This window comes from Myxine glutinosa, chromosome 4 (genome assembly GCF_964187855.1).
Source record: "Myxine glutinosa chromosome 4, kmMyxGlut1.1, whole genome shotgun sequence".
NCBI classification, from domain to species: domain Eukaryota; kingdom Metazoa; phylum Chordata; class Myxini; order Myxiniformes; family Myxinidae; genus Myxine; species Myxine glutinosa.
In genome coordinates this window covers 17570011-17592230 of record NC_136264.1, presented here as the reverse complement: position 1 = coordinate 17592230, position 22220 = coordinate 17570011, and the positions used below count along the sequence as shown (strand labels likewise).

The window sequence follows — 22220 nt, the reverse complement described above, 5'->3', positions numbered from 1 at the left end:
AAATTGGTTCGGGATGTCATTGTATATCCAAAAATTACTTTGAAAGATCCGCAAGTCTCTATGCCCGAGATGGGGTCAGTGTTCATCAATCAACAATATCCCGTTACATTCACAAAGCTGGCCTCGATAGACAGGTGACAAGAAAGCCGCCATTACTGAAAAAAACGCATCTAAAAGCTCGTATGGAGTTTGCGAAAAAGCATCTTAATGATACTGGGGGCTTGTAGAGAAAAGTTTTGTATTCAGACAAAAAAAATTTGAACTTTTTGGTCTAAATTCAAAGAGTTACGTCTGGCACAAGCTGAGCACTGCACATCACCCAGTCAACACCATCCATATTGTCAAACATGGTGGTGGCAGCATCATGTTATGGAGCTGATGTGCATCAGCAGGGACTGGCAAGCTTGTTGGGATAGAAGGGACAATGGACAGTGTGGTGAAATTGTACCAAAGTTGAACCCAGGTTTGGTGCTCCCTTAAACTGCTGGGCGGTGTCTATAAGACCTCGGACGTCCGCGACTCGAGGCCACTCCTGCGACATCATTATACAATGCCATGTAGAATTGAATGGTACGTACCCGCCTATATTCTAGGTTTGCTTGCATTGACTGATATATTCAATCTTCTCATATGATGCCTAGATCCTGACATGTATGTTGCTTGATGTACTTTACAGGATGATGTACAGATCTGATTGAGATTAAACCATACATATGGAACACGTTGTGAATCTGGTTGATTTCCACAACACTTAATCTCAATCAAGATCTTCGGGAATGGTGGGACACAAGTCTGGCGATGGCCGGATGAACGCTGATCTCAGACGAGCGTTTCCCGACATTCTCCATGCTCCTGCGCGGCCCACCTCGGAGAAGAATGACCAGCTGAGAGCCCATCGAGCCAGCTCCAGCCACGGAGCTCCGACGACTCTCGCTGCCGGTCTACCTCGACGGGACCGGAAGCGCAAGCATTTTGCAGAACCGCGCCGTCAAAGCGCGAACTGCTCTCCTGGGGCCCGGACGCCGGAGCAGGCGTGACGGACTCCGGCAAGGCGCCTGCTGAAGGAGGCCACTGGGAAATGTCCTGGGCCGCAACCCCGTCGGAACGACGGACCCGCTTGGCGCCGAAGGTACGAGTCTAGCCTCGGTTGCTCGAAACGCTAATGGCTCCGTCCGAGAGAATCATCCTAGATTTGCGTGCCTCGGCCCGAGATGAGATTCCCACGCGAGTGATCACGACTCCCATGTCGGCCATGCCTCCACACGGCCGGCACACTCCGACCACTCGCTGCTCGGTGGAATCACCTCCTCCACGCGAATCCCCTCGCTGCTCGGTGGAACCACCTCCTCCGCGCGAATCGCGCACTGCTCGTCGGAATCACGCTGTGCCTCACACGGCCGGCTCACTCCGGCTGCTCGGTGGAATCACCTCCTCCGCACTGCTCGTCGGGATCACGCCGTGCCTCACACGGCCGGCTCACCCTGACCACTCGCTGCTCGGTGGAACCACCTCCTCCGCGCGAATCGCGCACTGCTCGTCGGAATCACGCCGTGCCTCACACGGCCGGCTTACTCCGGCTGCTCGGTGGAATCACCTCCTCCACGCGAATCCCCTCGCTGCTCGGTGGAACCACCTCCTCCGCGCAAATCGCGCACTGCTCGTCGGAATCACGCTGTGCCTCACACGGCCGGCTCACTCCGGCTGCTCGGTGGAATCACCTCCTCCGCGCGAAGCCACACGTTGCTCCCTTCGCGGGCCCTACTCGGCGAGGCCGGCGATTCCTATCGCTGCTCGCCGGAATCACCTCCTCCCGCACGAATCACGCGCTGTACCATCGCTGGATGGCATCCTCACTAGGCACGACGCGCCAGCCGCGCGCGCCGCATCTTCGCTGGATGGACCCCTTCTTCACGCGAAGCGCATGTGATTCCCCTCGCTGGCACTACTCTGTGGCCCCGTTGCTGCTGGTCGGAATCCCACCTACGCATGGCTTCTCAGCGAGGCCGGCGAACACCGCTGCCCGGACTCGCCTCAACGCATGAGGCTCGTTTGGCTCCACTCGGGGACTCACCGAGCATGGTCTTCCTAAACTTTCATCTTCTTCCGCTGTCATAACCTTAATAAACAATCTTAAAAGGGTTCTAAGGGGTTCACGGCACTCGGGGATTTGTGAAATGTGATTTGTGAAATGTGATTTGTGTTGGCGTGATGTATCGTATCATGCTAGATACCGTTGATAACTACCGCACTGCTGCCGCTATTCCCCGCTTTAACCCCGGACAAACCCTGCCCGAAAGCCATCGAACGAGACGCTACTTCAGGCCGTGCAAATTATTGCGGCCCAGCATGCTCGCCCACTCGTCTCAGCGTGCCACGCTGGCTCGACAGGCCGAGGACGACTTTCGGTTTTGCCAACGAACTGCACGCGCCCGAACCAATTGATGACGTCACCGACTAATCACGCGTTTGCTCTACGGCGTCATTAACGTAATTGCGTGCTTCACGCGATCTCATCATCGGGGATTCGTTTACATTTCCATGTACCTTGGTAAACTACGTACCAAATGTCCTTTACGTAAACGACTTAAACTACGTAACGCGGCGCTACCTCAAGGTCGCGCGCCCGCGCCGTTTAGGGAGTACACGGTGACCTCGTGAAATGGTGACATTGAGCGTCGCGCCCGACTCCCTTGTCACCTGCGCAAGTAACGGGGGCACCGTACTGCCTGCTCGCCCTTGACTCTGGGCTTGTTGTTTATCGGACAGAGCTCTTGGCTCGTATCCACGCACATTTCGAGACTGCGAGACGCCTCGTCTGATTCCATTTTCCCCTGTGCCCCAGACTGACTGTGACTCAGACTGACCCAGACTGTGAAGGTCGTCTGACTTCGGTATGCAGCGCGCCGCTGCAACCTCGGTGGGGGGGGGGGGGGGAGGGGGGTGGGATCCCAGGAGGTTGGGCAATCCATCCGCGATCCGGATGCCGTTCGGTATAACGCCTCGCACCTCGCCCCTTGTGGGGACCCAGGATGACGTCCATGGATGTCTTTGTGTCTTTGAGTGAGTCTTTGAGTCCATGGATGGTCGATCCGAGCCATTCAGTGAAGGCGTTGAATGGATGGATCGGTCGGACATCCGTGGATGGACAATCCATCCGGGACATCTAGCATGGATGGACAGTCCATCCGGGGCGATGGCTGTCTTTGGGTCTCTGAGTCTTTGCGTCCGTGGATGGTCGATCCATCCGCGGTCCGGCTGGATCCGTGCCATGCAATGAAGGCGTTGAATGGATGGATCAGTCGGACATCCGTGGATGGCCAATCCATCCGGGACATCTAGCATGACAATCATCTCGACATCTAGACAATCCATCCGGGACAACGCTGAGACAAACAAGGTTTGTCCAGCCGGGACTCTCTCTCGGTTTGTGAATGGGACAATCCATCCGGGACAACGCTGGGACAAACAAGGTTTGTCCAGCCGGGACTCTCTCTCGGTTTGTGAATGGGACAATTCAATTCGCTTTGAATGGGACAATCCTTCCATCCGGGGCATCCTCTCGGTAGCCGGTATAGCCGATCTTCTCCGATCCTCCGAGCGCTGTACAGCAGGACAGGATTGCCATATGCATCCCGGAGGTTCTGCGCGCTTCGCTGGAGAGGCGCGTTCTGGTCGTTTTGTGCGTCGTCGTAATCAGCCATGCCGGTCGTCCAGGCAGCCTTCAGAGGCCGCTCGTGTCTCGTGCGAAGGATCGCTGCCAACGGTAGATTCACGTGCCGGAACAAGAGTTTGTAATGCGTATGAGCTGCCGTCAGAGGACGCTCGAGTCTCGTGATTCAACAGGGCCGCTGCCGGTGTCGAGTAACTCTCGTTATGGCTCTCATCGATTCTCTCCCTCGGCAATTCCATGACATGGACCTAACATGGATCGATCATGTACCCTTGGGAGCCTAGGCAGGTACAGACTGCAATTGACTTACTGTAATGGCCTCCTGTCATGTCATCTTACTTACTGTTACAGCTTACTGTAATTCTTTACTGTACTTGCTTACTGTAATTCCATGACATGGACCTAACATGGATCGATCATGTACCCTTGGGAGCCTAGGCAGGTACAGACTGCAATGGACTCACTGTAATGGCCTCCTGTCATGTAACCTTACTTACGGTTACAGCTTACTGTAAAGAGGCTTACTGATTTACACATGTGTTGCATTGCGACGAATGGAAATTCGCTCTTCGCCAAGGTACAACGTATCCTATCTAGCTACTGTGCCGACGACCCCGCTGTAAGACTAGACTATTGTGACCCACGTGACCGTCCCTCCCTTCGCCTGATACACCCCTGCCTGAAGCAGTGAAGGCACTGAGGTGCCCCTCCGACACCTGCCTCCAGCGGCTACTCCGAAGCAGGGGGACTCCGGGCTTGGGGATGTCGTACCCGGTAGTTTCCGACCCTGTGTTGGCAGGGTAATTTCGCCACCCTGACCGCTATGGAAGGACCGACTGACTTTATAGGGAAATATGTCTTTAACACCCCAAGAATAAAATGATGACTTCCTCAATCCGTTAATGCTGACGCGCACTCGCTTCCTGCCGAGCGGCAGTATAGTTCTAACGGTGGGGAGAATGTGGTGAAATTGTACCAAAGTTGAACCCAGGTTTGGTGCTCCCTTAAACCGCTGGGCGGTGTCTATAAGACCTCGGACGTCCGCGACTCGAGGCCACTCCTGCGACATCATTATACAATGCCATGTGGAATTGAATGGTACGTACCCGCCTATATTCTAGGTTTGCTTGCATTGACTGATATATTCAATCTTCTCATATGATGCCTAGATCCTGACATGTATGTTGCTTGATGTACTTTACAGGATGATGTACAGATCTGATTGAGATTAAACCATACATATGGAACACGTTGTGAATCTGGTTGATTTCCACAACAGACAGTACAAAGTACAGGATAATTTTTGATGAAAACCTGCTCGAGTCATTCCATGAATCTGAAATTGTGTAGGAGATTTACATTTCATCAGGACAATGATCCGAAGCACAAAGCTAAACCCACACTAGAGTGTGTGAATGAGAAGAAAATGAAAATTGATGATTTTGGAAGTTTGACCTTGAGTTGACCCTAACCTTTTGACCCCCAAAATAGTTGTTTTCGAATTTAGTGACTCAATATGCAAATGTTGTTCAATTTTCAAGTCAATTGGATAAATGTTCTTCAGTGGCCCAGTCAAAGACCTGAAATGAACCCAATTGAACATTTATGGCGAGATTTGAAAATGGCAGTCCATCAACGATTCCGATCAAACTTGGAAGAACTTGCAAACTCAAACTTGCAATCAAACTTGCAATTTTCACATGAAGAATGGGCAAAGATTTCACCATCTCACTGGGCAAAGCTGGTAGAGGCCTATGACCCAAAACAACTCGTAGCAGTCATTGCTGCAAATGGTGCTTCCACCAAGTACTGAACTAAGGGGCTGAATACTTTTACAACCAGTGAATTTCGATTTATACATGTTTTTTTTTACAGGTATTCCCGTCATGTAACCTCCTTCAACTACAAGAGTGTTCAGTTTGATCTCTTCAGTTATGAATAAAAAACGTTCATTGGGAAAATGGTGCACTGTCTGCTTGAAGTCCTGGGAGGGAACGGGGGTGGGAGGGATGGAAATAGTAGTTCTGAGCAAAAAGAGGAAGAATCGGGTGAAACAGGCGAAAGGAACAAAAGACAACGGTGGATGGAAAGCCATGATTTTAGGAGTTTAATAAGGAGGGACGCTTCTGGGGAAAACGGTTTATGGCTTCAGGAGAATGCAGATGGGAAAATTAGGGTTAAAATACCTGCAACAGGGTACAACAGAGCATACCTACGAAAAGAAGTGAAAAGATGATGACCAATTGGAAAGCAGCATGCCCGAGAATATTCTTCATCATCGTCCGTGAAATAAGCGGCTTGTCACGCCCATATGGGCGACGGAGCAGAAGGGCCTCTGTTGGTGGCTCCGTGGCGAGCGCCAGCGATGCAAAAGTGTCCATGATGAGGTTCACCCAGAGCATCTGCACTGCCTTCAGTGGAGAGTCCTGTGAAGGAAAATCATCATTTGTATGAGTGTTCTTGATACCGTCATCTACAATTAAATTACGACTTGCAAAATCGAAGATTTTTCTTATTGGTTGGGCTTGCGCGTTATTCTGTCTATCTGTCTGTTTGTATGTCAATTGTCTACAGGTCACAATTCTAAACCGATCGTCATAAAACTTTATCAAGGTGTAGAGGTAGTCACAACTGAGAGGCCTATCGATTTTGAGGTCAAAGGTCATCTTGAGGTCACATTTCTAAAATCGTCATTTTTCATCCGATTGACTTGAAAGTTGAACAGCATTTGCACATTGAGTCACTAAATTGGGAAACCAGCTATTTTTGAGGTCAAGTCAAAGGTCAACTCTAGGTCAAACTTCTAAACATCATCAATTTTCATCTGAAACCGTCAATTTTCATCCGATTGACTTTTCGTTTTAAGGCCAATCTTCCCCGCTAGAGCGGGGGTTAGCCTTGCGGGCCCCATGACAATCATGGTTCCCTAAACAGAAATTACATAGTGCCTCACTGAAATAGGAAGCCGACTATTTTTGAAGTCAAAAGGTCAAAGGTCAACTCAAGGTCAAACTTCTAAAATTCATTTTCATCTGAAAATAATCAATTTTCATCTGATTGACCTGAGCTTTGATTAAGATTGTCAATTTTAATCTTAATGAAACGGACAAGTTGATGTATCCATGGCAACTTTTTTTGGTGGCAGGGTGGATTTTGCAAGTTTCGTGCTCTACACGATGCCTTTCTTGTTTATTTATTGATGTAAAGAGTGTTCAAAATGATAATAGGGTGATGAACAACGAATTTTGGAAACTACGTCGATAAGATTCAATTTACAGCACTGTGAGAAGGTGCAGCCAACTGAGTGGTGAACATTTGTCAGATCAAAGGAGGGTTATTGCAGTTTTGTTGCTCTGATGAGGTGTAAAACTGAACCAAGGTGCTTCCACCTCAGTATATATTTAGCTCTTACACGAGCCTCGATCATGTATACCAAAAAAAAAAAAAAAAAAAAAAAAAAAAAAATTTAAAATGCTAAAAATGTCAGCCACACCTGTCCTGTGCTGGTTAACATGCTCTAAACTTTTGTGTTTTATTTATTCGCTTGTGCTCTACCATAAACTACAATGGCCTTCACAGAGATGAGTATTCCATTGTACAGGGAAAGACTTCTGACCTGTGTGATGCAAGCACCAGTGAAGGCCACGATGACGGCCACGACATTGACCGTAAGTTGGAACTGCAGGAACTTGGATATCGAGTCATAAATATTGCGACCCCACATGACAGCTTTCACGATGCTGCTGAAGTTATCATCCGTGAGGATAATATCAGATGCCTCCTTGGCCACATCCGTCCCTGCAAGGCCCTGAAAAACAGAAAGCAGCGGCAGTACTGCTGCATCCCGTGGAACGTGTCCTGCGGATGTAACCCATCTTCACAGCTTTTGGGGTAACCAATCATGCACTTGGGGACCAAACAAAATAAATCCTAACAGCTCCATCTAAATGTACGATTGCTTTGTTAGTGACAGGTTTACATACGAGAAATATGTGGAGATTGGGATCATTTATGAGGTTACATGAAGGTTTCAAAAACAGTCGGTGAAATTGCCACCCCAAGAAAGGGCTTTGAACATACACCTCCTGGAATGTGGGTACAATTTTTTTGGGGACAGGAAGCAAGCTCACCACAATGCAAAGCAACAGAATAAGAAACACAGAATTTTATAATTACAAACTATTTTACTTTATTACCTCTGCCGCTTAAGGTGGACGGACGTTAGTTTTCACCCAGGTTTTTTACTTGGCGAAATAAATTTCACCAAGTATGTTCGGTTTGGTTGGTTGGTTTTTTGGTTTTTGTCTGTCCACTCCCTACAGGCCAAACCGTAGAAATCAGTTGAAGCGTTATGACGTGATGTGGCAACGCCTCGCTGGGTGGGTAGTGGTAGTGGCATACCACTTAAAACACAACTCCTTACTTTTGTAGTCAGTAAAACTCTGTTTTCCTGACCTGAGATCCTGATCCTGATCTGTTTTCCTGACTCTGTTAAAACCTGAGACTGTCTGTCTGTCTGTCCATCCTGAATCTACTCCCTCAGTTTTGGGGCTAGCCCCACCAAACCTTCTGTGGAACGTTTTGGGGTCCCAGCGAATGTTGCACGGCAGGCGGTTTCATAAGTTCCTCAATAAAAATATGATTTTGAAATTGGCTCCATACGAATCTGCTGCCGAATCCGGAAGTGAACAGATGACGCCAATGGCGCTGGTTTGATAATATCTCGATGCAATCTTGATTTAAAACAGTATGGTATATTGTTATGGTATTAATGTATGATTGGAATGATGCTGTTTGGAATGAAAATAGAGATATTGAGTTTAAATATGAATGAGGAAATGACGTGGGGCTTCTACTTTCTAACAGTGATATTCGCAGATTCGCCATATGCAGATTCGCCATTAAGTGGGGATAGAACCATTCAGACTGAATACGTTTTTTTGCAAGTCATTCCCGAACTGGCTGTCCATGTCTGACGTTCAACTGAAGGTGGCACAGGAATGTGGAATTCATTGGTGCCATTGTTTAGCATTCACCGTTTCCGCATTGGTTGTTTGCTTTTGGCTTTCCACCCATGCATAGCACGGATACCTCGCTAGTAGTTTTATAAACCAGCATGTAATATTTGTACATTATATGGGATATCTTTGTTGGGATTATATTAAGCGGTGGAAACCTGCAGTAATTTACAAATGATCATCGAAGCTTATTTTATTTCTTCTGGACGAAGTGAACAGGATTCTCATCAAGGTGTGTTAACAACCGTGGAAATCAAGGAGAAGCTGCCACGGTATAAAGTAAATGAACATGACTAGGACTTTGAGGAAAGAAGTTGGAGATTAAAAGAGGTGGATTTGGGGTGATTAACGGGGGTAGAAAAGATCAAGGTTTTGGATGGGGGAAGATAAGAGATGGTAGTGAACAGTTGTTTTGAATACCTGGAGGGAGGAGTGGGATTGAAGAGAGTGAGGGAGTTTGTTCTAGAGGTGGGAGAAAAGAGGAATGAAAGAGTGAAGGTGAATAGAGAGTCTTGATTTTGGCAGTTTCACCAGAAGAGGGTTGCTGGCAGATCTTGTGCGACCTGTAGGAATATTTGGGGGACAGAGCACAGACAGAGCTGCGGGAGCTAGGCCGGAGAGGAGTCTGTAGAAGACAGAAAGACCAACAACCTGCCTGCGGTGAGCAAGTGAGATGCCCTTCTGAATCAGCTTCATCGCGGGAGATTCCAATGATTCTGAATGCTTTGGTTTCAACCGCGTGAAGCCAAGCTAGGTGGGAGGCAGGAGCACCAGCCCAGAGGGGAGAACAGTATTCCATTGAGCTGTGGATGAAAGCCTTGTATGTGGTGAGGAGCTCAGAAGTGCGCAGAAAGGACTTCACACGACTGAGGATGACTGGTCGGCAACTGGCTTTGGAGGCCAGATTGGAAATGTGGTTTTCCCAGGACAGATCATGGCAGATAGTGAGACCCAAAAGCTTGAGTGACAGAACTTCTTCAAGAGGATTGTTGAGAAAGTGGATGGGAGGGTTGTCCAGACGGTCTTTTCAGAGAGACAGGATGAGAGTGTGAGATTTGTCAGGATGGAAAGACATGTTTCACTTGTTTGACCAGTTTGTGATTTTGTCCAAGTCTGCAGAGAGTGAGGAGGCTGCTGCCTGCCGATCTGAGGGTTGAGGTATGGAGCAGCAGAGAGTGGAAGAGATAGACACCAGTCTTCACTAGCAAGACTAGTTCTTCATTCTATTTTAATACTTCTGCTCTGTTTGCCGCAACATCCCGTTTTGAGGCTGGAGTGGCCCCCACTGCCCTTGACTGTGTCAACCTTGTTTTGAAAGTTTTTACTTGGTTGGAGGTTAAAGGATAATGCATACAACAGAGGTGGGGCATAGGGAGCCAGAAAATATAAGCAATGAAGCAAGTCAACAGTGGACAGGGTACGAGTGAATGGTTTAATTTGGCAAAGCAATACTTAAGGATGTGTTTTATTTTTTAATAAAAACTTTGGGCAGGTTTGTAGCATTGCAGTTTTTTAAAATTTTTAACTAACTCCATTCTGGTCTTGCTCCTCCTTGCCTCTGCCCCTCCAGGTTGCATTAATTCTGCCAGAAACCGTTTTATTGTCATCCTTGCCAAATCTAAGCTTAATGATAACCTGCAGTCTTTCATAGCCCTGGTTTCTAGCCTACGGAACTGTGTTTCGCAAATCCGTTGTCTGGAGCATTTCCCGACAGGATATCAAGTCTGCCAATAGAACGGTTACCTCGTGTTCTCATTTTCCTCACTGTAGGCTTTACTACACCTGCTGAGACCCTCGTGTTCTCACCCTTATGGTGTTGTGGTGCATCCATTTGTTGTTGCCTCAATGTTATAAAATAGGTGGAATTTGACTTTTTCTTTTGAAACGTGCTGAAAGTTGTTTGCATTTCTTCACGACTCTCAGCAAGAATGAACACGTCATGTATGGAAAAGTAAATATGCATGGGTATGGAAAAGTAAAAAATATAAAATTATGATCCCGAATGATGACCTTAAATTTTCTCCGTCTTCGTTCTACACTAAGATGCTCCGAGAGGTCTGTGTTAATAAAGTCCATGTTTTTGATATTTCAAAGTTGTTGTTTTTCTCAACAGACAGTTGCAACAGTTGCTCTCTGAAGACTTGGACAAGATCACAGACTGGTCAAACAAGTGGAACATGTCTTTCAATCCTGACAAATCTCACACTCTTACTATGTCTCTCCGAAAAGATCGACTGGACAACCCTCCCATCTACTTTCTCAACAATCCTCTCCAAGAAGTTCTGTCGCTCAAGCTTTTGGGTCTCACTATCTGCCATGATCTTTCTTGGGAAAACCACATTTCCAAGCTGGCCTCCAAAGCCAGTCGCCGACTGGGCATCCTCCGTCGTGCGAAGTCCTTCCTCGGCACACCTGAGCTCCTCACCACATACAAGGCGTTCATCCGCAGCTCAATGGAATACTGTTCTCCCCTATGGGGGGTGCTCCTGCCTCACACCTAGCTCAGCTTCACGCTGTTGAAACCAAAGCTTTCAGAATTATTGGAATCTCCCGCGATGAAGCTATCTCTGAGAGCCTTTCACTCACTCACCGCAGGCAGGTAGGTGGTCTTTCTGTCTTCTTCTGACTCCTCTCCGGCCTTGCACCCCCAGCTCTCTCTGTGCTCTGTCCCCCAAATATTCCTACAGGTCGCACAAGATCTGCCAGAAACCCTCTGATGGTTAAACTGCCGAAATCTCGGCTGTCTGCTCACCTTCACTCTTTCATTCCTCTTTTCTCCCGCCTCTGGAACAAACTCCCTCACTCCCTTCAATCCCACTCCTCCCTCCAGGTCTTTAAAACAGCTGTTCACCACCATCTTTTATCTTCCCCCATCCAAAACCTTGATCTTTTCTACCCCCGCTAATTCACCCCAGATCCACCTTGTTTGAAATTCCAACTTCTTTCCTGGAGGTCCTGGCAGTGTCCATATGTTTTATACCTCTCCCACCACCCCCCCCCTTCCCATGCCCCCTCCCCCTTCCCATGCCCCCCTCCAAAGCCCTCACCCTCTCACAGATCTCTCGATGTCTCCATGTCTCTCGGTCCCTGCTCTCAAGTGTTGTGTTTGTGTCCTTCCCCCTCTCTCCCCATCTTGTCTACCACTCCCAATGTTATATGTTTTATGTGTCGGTTTGTCTTTCTGTGTGATTAATGTTCGCTCTTTCACGAGCCTCGATCTTGTATACAAAAAAAACAAAAAAAACAAAACAGTATAGGGCATAATCTTTGACATGCAAAATTAACCGATATCAATAACAAACCATACCATTGCAAAGCCCACATCGGCCTTCTTGAGTGCTGGTCCATCATTCGTTCCATCCCCCGTGACAGCTACAACCTGTCGCTGGTCACCGATGGTGCTGTCAATTATCCCTACGTCCACAACAAAAACACCATTACAGACATTTTGCACAAATCAATAAAAAACAAGAAGACGTCATGCAGAGCAAGATACTTGCAAAATCCACCCCTCCCCCCAACAATGGTTGCCATGGATACATCAAATTGTCAATTTCATTAAGATTAAAACTGATGATCTTGATCAAAGCTCGGGTCCATCGGATTAAAATTGATGATGTTTCAGATGAAAAATGACATTAGAAGTTTGACCTTGAGTTGACCTATGACATTTTGACCCCAAAAATAGTTGGTTTCCTAATTCCGTGATGTTCAATGCAATTGTTCTTTAACTTTCAGGTTAATCAGATGAAAATTGACGATTGTTCAGATGAAAATTGATCTTGGAGACGGCGTGAAGCTGGAAGGTGTGAAAACATTTTGTTACCTAGGAGACATGCTGAATGGAGAAGGTGGATCAGACTCGGCAACGGTTGTTCGAGTGAGATGTGCATGGAAGACGTTTTGGGAACTGAGTGGCGTGCTGACGAGGAGGCGAGTGTCGTTGAAGCTGAAGGGAAAGGTGTATGCTGCATGTGTGAGAAGTGTTATGATTTATGGGAGCGAGACATGGGTAATGAACGTAGAGCAGCAACGAAGGCTGGAAAGGGTGGAAATGCGAATGGTTCGGTGGATGTGTGGAGTATCGTTGAGAGAGAGGAAGACAAATGATGAATTGCGAAAGATGATGGAAATAGAGCCTGTGATGGATGCTGTGAAGAGAAACAGTTTGAGATGGTTTGGTCATGTGTTGAGGAAGGATGAAAGTGACTGGTTGAGAAGAGTGATGGAAATTAATGTGGAAGGAAGTAGAGGACGGGGAAGACCGAGAAAGACTTGGCTAAAGATGGTCGAAGAAGAAATGTGGGCAAGGGGGTTAACAAGGGGAGATGCAGAAAATAGGGCAAAATGGAGAAGATTGTCATGGGGACCGCAGGGCTAACCCCCGCTCTTGCAGGGAAAATGGCCTTTAAAATGCCTGTTGTGTTGTTGTTGTTCAGATGAAAATTAATGATTTTAGTAGTTTGACCTTGAGTTGACCTTTTGACCTTATAAATAGTTTGTTTCCCAATTCAGCGAGGTACTATGCAATTGCTGTTCAATTTTCAAGTCAATTGGATGAAAAAATATGATTGTTCAGATGACAATTGATATTAGAAGTCTGACCTTGAGTTGACCTTTAGCCTTTTGACCTCAAAATAGTTGCTTTCCCAATTCAGTGATTCACTATGTAATTGCTGTTTAATTTCTAAATCAGATGAAAAGTGACACTTTTAGAAATTTGACCTCAAGTTTACCTTTGACCTTAAAATCAATAAGCTCTTTCCTTATTACCACCTCTACCATCTGGTGAAGTTTTGTGAAGATTGGTTTAAAATTGTGACTTGTAGGCAATTGACAGACAAACAAACAAAGACAGACAAAATACAGACAGACAGACAGAATGAAAAATCACTCAGAGTCCTTCCCTTAGCCTCTTACCTGAAGTGGCTTTGCAACTTATTTGGGGTGAAGAAAAAAGAAGAAAAAAAGAAAGCAGAAGAAAAAAAAGTAGCAGACAAATGAACTTTGCAGTACGATTTTTGTTGTAAGAATTAACTTATCCCTCGGTAGATGGATAAAGAAAGAATTTAAGAGTAAAAGAGGGATAAAAGAGAAAAAAATAAACAAAGAAAAGAAAACAAAAAATCACTTATTTAATCTAAGAGTACCATTCTACCACCATGGTATCTTACTATAATTCACCAAATGTCCACCCGTCTGTCTGTCTGTCTGTCTGTCCGTCCGTCCGTCCGTCCGTCCGTTCGAAGGTACCGTAAAAACTGCTGAACCGATCACAAAGATATTTTGGGTGGATAATCCTGGGATCCCCAGGAGTAAAATAGGCTATTTAGTTTTCCCAATTTCAGCTTTAGTCTCCAGCATTCTCAGGTTTGGACTTCCACATAACATTCGCGTTCGCATAACGTTCATTGTTCTCATTGTGACGATATTGCTTTCCCGGGTACCGCGCGATCGGTGAAGCCGTTTGTGCAGCACCCGGGAAAGCAACATGTCTCCATCGATCGCTAACAGATTGCTGTCTCCATCGATCTTGCCAAGGCCGTAACACCTATCGGCTCAAAATCCTTTTCACTGTTGATTTGGTACAGTTACACGTATCGGGAATTTGATACACGTATCGGGAGTACATACGACATAGCGATTGTGAACACGATTATCGATCACGATTCACGATCACTATCATCACGATCATAGTGTATCGATCAGGATTTGAAACACGATGGAATAATATTTACCGATATGAACAGTGATGTGGCTTTTATTGAAATTCTAAAGATACTGTTTAGATTTTGATGATTTGCGTGTGATGTGATTCAACGGATGTTTATATGAATCATTTAAAATAAAAAAACCTTCAATTTCTGATATTTTGCCATCGCCATATGCAGATTCGCCACGGTCCCACGATCGATGTTTCTCTACGTGAACGTACCCGTTTGTTTGCGAACGGGTACGTTTTTCATGGAAGTCCTTCACGAACTTGCTGTCCATGTCTGACGTGCGACTGAAGGTGCTACAGGAATGTGGAATTTATTGGTTTCATGCTTTAACATCCGCAGTTTCTGCATTGCCTGTTTGCTTCTGGCCTCCCACCCGTGCGTAGCACGGGTATCTCTCTCGTTCATAATATTTAAGCCTCTTATCCAACGTGGGAAAATTATGAACGGGTTATTATAAACCCCAAAAAATATGTTCTGTGTTGATAAAATGCTCTTTGGATAGGGTGTCCAATTCCCATTACCAGTTCCTATTTTTTAAATACATATACATTTCTCATTCTACTTATCTTTCTATCTGTTTATCTATCGCATCATCTGCTTTGTGCATTCTTGTGTCATTTTTGAAAGCGTGATTTCCCACATTCCAAAAGAGGCTGCCTATCCGACTGAAAGAGTTGGAATACTATTATTGTGGAATGGGACTGCTTGGATTAAATGAGTGACAATAACAGCCGGGATTATACTCACATTTATCCAGATATATGATTATATTCACATAGAAGAAAGTATTAATAATTTACTCGAGGGAACCTTATGGAAATCACAATTCCGGTTGAATTGGTCAACCCCAACTTGAAACGTACCCTTAAAACCAGAAAACACTCATTACTGATTTATAACAGCGTGACTTGCTAACATGAGTAATACAGGTGAATAAAGGCGAAAGAGAAGGCCAGCACTGCATTCGACACAAAAGGAAGCGTTCAGACTGTGCAAGTCTCATATCGAAGAGCTTATACAAATAATCATTATACTGGACAAGGATGTGCGGCAACAAATCTGTACTTTTGGATGAAGTACAGGACGTTAGTAAATAACAGACAAGTCAAAACATTATGTGGGATGCACAACTGGAATTCCGTCAAAATATTAATAATGCACGTGCACAGTTGTGCACAGTTGGCCACAAGGTGTACACACCTTTAACGAGTGTGTGCTTGTCGGTTGGTGATGAGCGAGCGAGGACACGCAGTTTGGGCCAAATCTTGTCGATCCTCTCCTGCTCGATCTGGCAGAAGCAAACAAACAAACAAAATATATATATATATATATATATATATATATATTAAAAAAAATAAATTAATATATGTAAATAAATATATATATATAAATAAATATATATATATATATATGTAAATAAATATATATATATAAATATATATATATATATATATATATATATAAATATATATATATATATAAATAAATTAATATATATGTAAATAAATATATATATAGAAATAAATATATATATATGTAAATAAATAAATATATATGTAAATAAATAAATCAATATATAAATAAATAAATAAATATATAAATAAATATATAAATATATAGTCAGGTGAAAAAGTAAGTACACCCCATGTAAAGTTTTGACTTTTTCAACATATTTCAACATACAGCTATTTGATCTTCATTTCAACAATATTGATAGATAAAGATAAACAACAACAGGCATTTTAAGGCCATTTTCCCTGCAAGAGCGGGGGTTAACCTTGCGGTCTCCATGACAATGTTCTCCATTTTGCCCTATTTTCTGCATCTCCCCTTGTTAACCCCCTTGCCCGCATTTCTTCTTCGACCATCTTTAGCCAAGTCTTTCTCAGTCTTCCCCGTCCTCTACTTCCTTATACATTCATTTCCATCACTCTTTTAAACCAGTCACTTTCATCCTTCCTCAACACATGACCAAACCATCTCAACCTGTTCCTCTTCACAGCATCAATCACAGGCTCTATTCCCATCATCTTTCGCAATTCATCATTTGTCTTCCTCTCTCTCAACGATACTCCACACGTCCACCGAACCATTCGCATTTCCACCCTTTCCAACCTTCGTTGCTGCTCTATGTTCATTACCTACGTCTCACTCCCATAAATCATAACACTTCTCACACATGCAGCATACACCTTTCCCTTCAGCTTCAATGACACTCCCCTCCTCGTCAGCATGCCACTCAGTTCCCGAAACTTCTTCCATGCACATCTCACTCGAGCAACCGTTGCCGAGTCTGATCCACCTTCTCCATTCAGCACGTCTCCAAGGTAACAAAATGTTTTCACACCTTCCAGCTTCACGCCATCTCCAAGATCCAACTCAACATTTCCTCCATCTGCAGCTCCCTCTGTGCACACCTTACACTTGAATGTAGCTGCCACACTGGTCAATGACCCTCTCAAACCACTACATTTTTGATGAACCCACTCAGCGCACATTGTACATTGAATGGAGTTCACTCCGACACCCTTCCTGCACACAGCACACGGCCACTTCCCAGTTTTTTCCACCTCACCACATGCTTTACCACTTAGCCATTCACCTTCGTTTTTCCGATATTCACCTTCAGACCTTTTGTCTCCATGCAGTCCTTCCACTTGTTCATCTTCTCCTTCAGTCCATCCATACTTTCTGCAATCAATACCAGATCATCTGCATACAACAACTCCCACGGTAAACCCTCCTTTACGTTCTGAGCCAGCACCTCCATCAGAGCTACAAATAATAGTGGACTTAGTACTGACCCCTGATACACTCCCACCTTCACCTCAAACACACCACTGTTCCCGTCCTTCGTCCTTACAGTTGTGCACGCTCTTTTGTACATTGCCATCACTAGTCTGATCAACCATTCCTCCACTCCTAACTTCCTCAATGCCCATGTCACTACTTCACGTGGAACCCTATCGAATGCTTTCTCCAGATCAACAAACCCAAGAAACAACTTCTTCCTCTTCTACATATACTTCTCCTGCAACTGCCTCACAATAAAAAGCACGTCTGTCGTTCCTCTTCCTGGCATAAATCCAAACTGCATTTGGTCAATCTTCACTTTCTTCCTTATCCTCCTCTCCAACACCCTTTCCAATAACTTCATTCCATGCGCCAATAACTTTATCGCTCGATACGAGCCACAGTCCAGAGGGTCACCTTTCCCCTTGTATAGAGGGACGAGGGTACTCAGTTCCCAATCCACTGGAATGCGGCCTTCTTTCACCACCAGATTACAGATCTCTGTCATTCTCTTCACACCCCAATTTCCCGCTGCCTTCAACATATCTCCCACAACTCCCGTCGGCCCTCCCGCTTTTCTACTCTTCATTGCTTTTATCGCTTCCTCAACTTCCTGCTCGGTTATCTTCTCTGCTGGTCCTAAAACTGGGTTACTCTCTATGTTGCCATCCCATTCATTCTCTGCATTCAACAGTATTTCCATATATCTCTTCCATCTTCCTTTAATTCCATCTGAGTTCACAACGATTTGTCCCACTTCATCCTTCAAGCAACTCACCCCCATCACATCACACCTCTCTTTCGCTATCTGCTTTGCAATCCTGAATACCGCTGTCTGACCCTCTTCCGAATCCAAGCGTTCTCCGAACATTTTCCGACATGCCTCCTGTGCCTTTGCTACCCCTTTCTTTGCAGCCTTCTTGGCTGCCTTATAACTTTCATGCTCTGCCTTTTCTGCCCCTGTACCCTTCGCCTTCTGCCACTCCTTGAACTTCTTCCTCTTCTCGTCAATCTTCTTTCCAACTTCATCATCCCACCACCATGTTTCCGAGTGCCTCAGTGGTCCTTTTGTCCATCCATATACCCCACCAACGGCTCCCAACAGACGATCTTTCATTGACTTCCAACCACTTTTAAGCTCAACCACATCATCCTCCACCATACTCAGCCTCTCTTTTAATGCCTCCCTTACTGTCACCTCTTTCAACCTCCACACCTTCATTCTCGGTTGGTACTTCACCCGCCGAGGTCTCCTTGCACCTTTCACCCTTATGTCGCAGACAACCAAGTGGTGCTGTGAAACAGCCTCCTCCCCCGGGATCATCTTTGTGTCCCGGAGGTGCCCCCTATCTCGCCTACGCACCAGCAGGTAGTCAACGGTTGTCGTCGACCCACCTGACGTGTATGTAACAAGCTTATTATCCTCTTTCTGGAACCGAATATTACAAATCAACAAATCAGCTCCATCAGCAAACTCCAAAATCCTTTCACCTTCTCCATTTCTCACACCATATCCATAACCCCCATGAACTCCCTCAAAACCGTCCATACTCCTTCCCACATGTCCATTTAGGTCTCTTCCTACCACAACAACTTCCTCATCTTCATGTTTTCCATTAGCTTCTCTATAGCACACCAGAACTTGTCCTTCTCTTCATCGCTCCGACCAACCTGCGGAGCATATCCAGAGATGATGTTCACCAAGAGCTTTCCAATCATCATTTTCACCATCATCAACCTTTCACTCACTCTAGTCACACTCACCACACTGTCTACAAACTCCTCAGAAAACAGGACACCAACACCATTCACGCCCACCGGGCACCCTTGCCACACAAACTTGTATTTCTGTCCCTGCCTGCCCTTCACCATTCTCACACCACTTCCCTTCCATCTCGTCTCCTGCACACAACATATGTCCACCCTTCTTCTGACCAATACTTCCACGACTTCTCCTGATCTCCCTGTCATTGTCCCTACATTCCATGTCCCAAATCTCAGAAACCGAAACCGAAATCTCAGAAATATTGATAGATAAAGGTGATATAATATTACAAATATCATGAAACATTTACATTTTGTTGTCCATTGTATAATTTAAATAAACATAAATGCAAATTTCGCATGTAGAAAAAGTTACACCCTTGGCTCTAGTAGGTGGTATTGCCCCCTTTGGCAGAAACAACCTCAAGTAGGCGTTTCTTATAACTGTCTACCAGTCTCTGACATCGACTGGGATAAGTTTTTGCCCACTCCTTCATGCAGAATTCTTTCAGCTGTGCGATGTTTGAGGGGTTTCTTGCATGCACAACTCATTTCAAATTCCCCCGCAACATCTCAATGGGATTTAGATCCGGGCTTTGACTTGGCCATTCCGGAACCCTCCATTTCTTTCTTTTCAGCCATTCCTTGGTGGATTTACTGGTATGTTTAGGGTCATTGTCATGTTGCAAGGTCCACCTTCAGTTGAGCTTCAACTTTCTGACAGATGGCCTCACATTATCCTCAACCACCCTCTGGTACAATGAAGAATTCATCGTGGATTATATGATGGTGAGCTGCCGAGGCCCTGATGCAGCAAAGCTGCCCCAAACCATAATATTTCCACCACCATGCTTTACAGTTGGTATCAGGTTCTTGTGGTCAAATGCTGTTTTTGGTTTTTGCCAAACATGTCTTCTGGTACTGTGGCCAAATAGCTCTACCTTTGACTCATCTGTCCAGGGCACATTGTTCCAGAAGTGCTGGTCTTTGCCTAGGTGTCTATTTGCAAACTTTAGTCTTGCCCTGATGTTCTTTCTGGACGGCAAAGGTTTCGTCCTGGCACACCTCCCATGTAGATCAAATTTGTGCAGCCTCTTTCTAATGGTAGACTCGTGCACTTTGACATCAATAGTGGCAAGAGCTACCTGTAGGTCCCGTGATGACATTCTGGGGTTCTTCGAGACGTCTTGCAGCATATTGCGGTCAGCTCTCGGGCTGAACTTGCTGGGGCGGCCTGGCCTGAACAAGTTGGCAGTTTTTTGGAATCTTCTCCACTTGAAGATGATCATCCGGACAGTCGAATGATTGATTTCAAATTGTTTATAGATCTTTTTAAATCCCTTCCCAGACTCGTAGGCATCTATAACCTTCTTTCTGAAGGCCTCAGAGAGCTCTTTTGATCTAGGCATGGTGACGCAGCACACTTCAACAACAAAGAGCAAATCAAACTAAATGCCTGAGGTTTAAATAAGACAGGTTCCTCCAAGATCCTCTCTAACGATGTTCTAATCATTTGCACCTGAGCTGGTGCACCTGATTCTAATTATAGGTATTTGAAGTAGTGATAAATGTAGGGGTGTACTTACTTTTTCCACATGCGAAATTTGCATTTATGTTTATTTAAATTATACAATGGACTACAAAATGTAAATGTTTCATGATATTTGTTATATTATATCACCTTTATCTATCAATATTGTTGAAATGAAGATCAAATAGCTGTATGTTGAAATATGTTGAAAAGGTCAAAACTTTACATGGGGTGTACTTACTTTTTCACCTGACTGTAAATATGTAAATAAATATATATATATATATTGTTGCGGATCTCACCGTCGGCCCCTTTACCCCTTACCAAGGGGGAATTAATCCCCTTGTCTGCGACTGACCGACGTGAGTTCTGAAGCTGCCCAGCTCCCTCCGGAGAGGCAGGTGAGCAACCCCGTTAGCGACCGCGGACAAGATGTTTATTGCCGAGCGGATTAGCAGCCGCGGCACGAACCATTAGCAGAAACTAGACCCGATTCTAAACGTTGGCCAAATCGTGCCACAGGTATCCAATGGGGAAATCACTAAAACGAAACGGATGTAAAGGAAAGAAGGCAAGGTAGGAAGAACAGGATTTATTACTAACTAATTATGTGCAAGTCAAAAGAAACCAAGGAGGAGGAAAGAAACGAAAATAATTTACAGAAGAAGAAGACAGTGCAACACTAGCTTACCTATACAAACTTACTTATACCCCAGGACAAGACACACAAAACAGACGACAGTCAGACTTACACGGGGATGATGACAGGAATGGCAGGAAGGGGAGGAAGGTTCAGCTGGAGCAGGAGAATGGTCGGGCCGTGAGTGAGCAGCTGCCGCCCCTCTTCAGGCGTGTTCGCACGGCGGCGTCGCCTCGTAGCCGCGGCCGAAACTGCTGTCAACGCTCAAAGCTGCGGTGGTCAAAACTGCGGTTGGTTCAGCTCCGGTTGGTTCAAAGCTGCGGTGGACTCCGGTGGAATGCTCACTCATCTGCTGCTGCTCACTTAACTCTCCTCTTTGACGCATGTCCTGGTGAGGGCTGATCCAATGGGTTTTATAACCCCACCCTCTTGAGCCATACCCACTCATCCTTGGTTGGTCGGCAAGGGCTTTCCTGGCTCCACCCTCTGATGACGAGGGGCGGGCCACGCCCGTAATGTAGCTCCTCCCCCTTCTTCTCCGAGGCTTGACCACGTGCGTAATGGAGTCGTGAATGCAGTTGGCAATCCGAATGGCGATGGTGATGCCAATAACCCCATCCAAAGTTACTGGCATTTTGACGATGCCATGGGGGCGTCGGAGGGATCCTATCTTATGTCATCTGATGCAATGCAGAGTCAACTAATGGGAAACAGAGCCTTAAACGACACAGAATAAGAAATAACTATTTAGAAGGGTATATGGTGGCCTACGTGCATGCGATGGATTAACTAAGGGGACGACCTATGATCTTTACACTTAAACGGAGGTATTTACAACGATCATGACACTACTTACAATTGACAGAGGGTGATATTTACAACAATTCTCAAATCCGCAACAATATATATATATATATATTATTATAATAATAATAATAATAATGCATTTATTTTATATAGCGCTTTTCAGGAAGCCCAAAGACGCTTTGACAGAGTGCAAAACATAATGCATAGCAAAACATAAAAACAATTGCAAAAAAGAAGAATCAATAGGGAAATATTCAAAGCAAAAGGAGGGAGA

The 22220-nt window shown here is 45.3% G+C and overlaps 1 protein-coding gene across 1 annotated transcript in view; it reads right to left on the bottom strand.

Annotated features, from left to right (window-relative positions):
• LOC137424473 (plasma membrane calcium-transporting ATPase 2) overlaps positions 1-22220 on the bottom strand; it is a 317166-nt gene that overhangs the window by 26330 nt on the left and 268616 nt on the right. The window contains exons 13-16 of the mRNA XM_068111958.2: positions 15612-15699; positions 11996-12102; positions 7287-7478; positions 5883-6096 (exon numbers count right to left, since the gene is read on the bottom strand). Coding sequence (XP_067968059.1) covers positions 5883-6096; positions 7287-7478; positions 11996-12102; positions 15612-15699 — 601 coding nt within the window. The remainder of the gene's footprint in view (positions 1-5882; positions 6097-7286; positions 7479-11995; positions 12103-15611; positions 15700-22220) is intronic.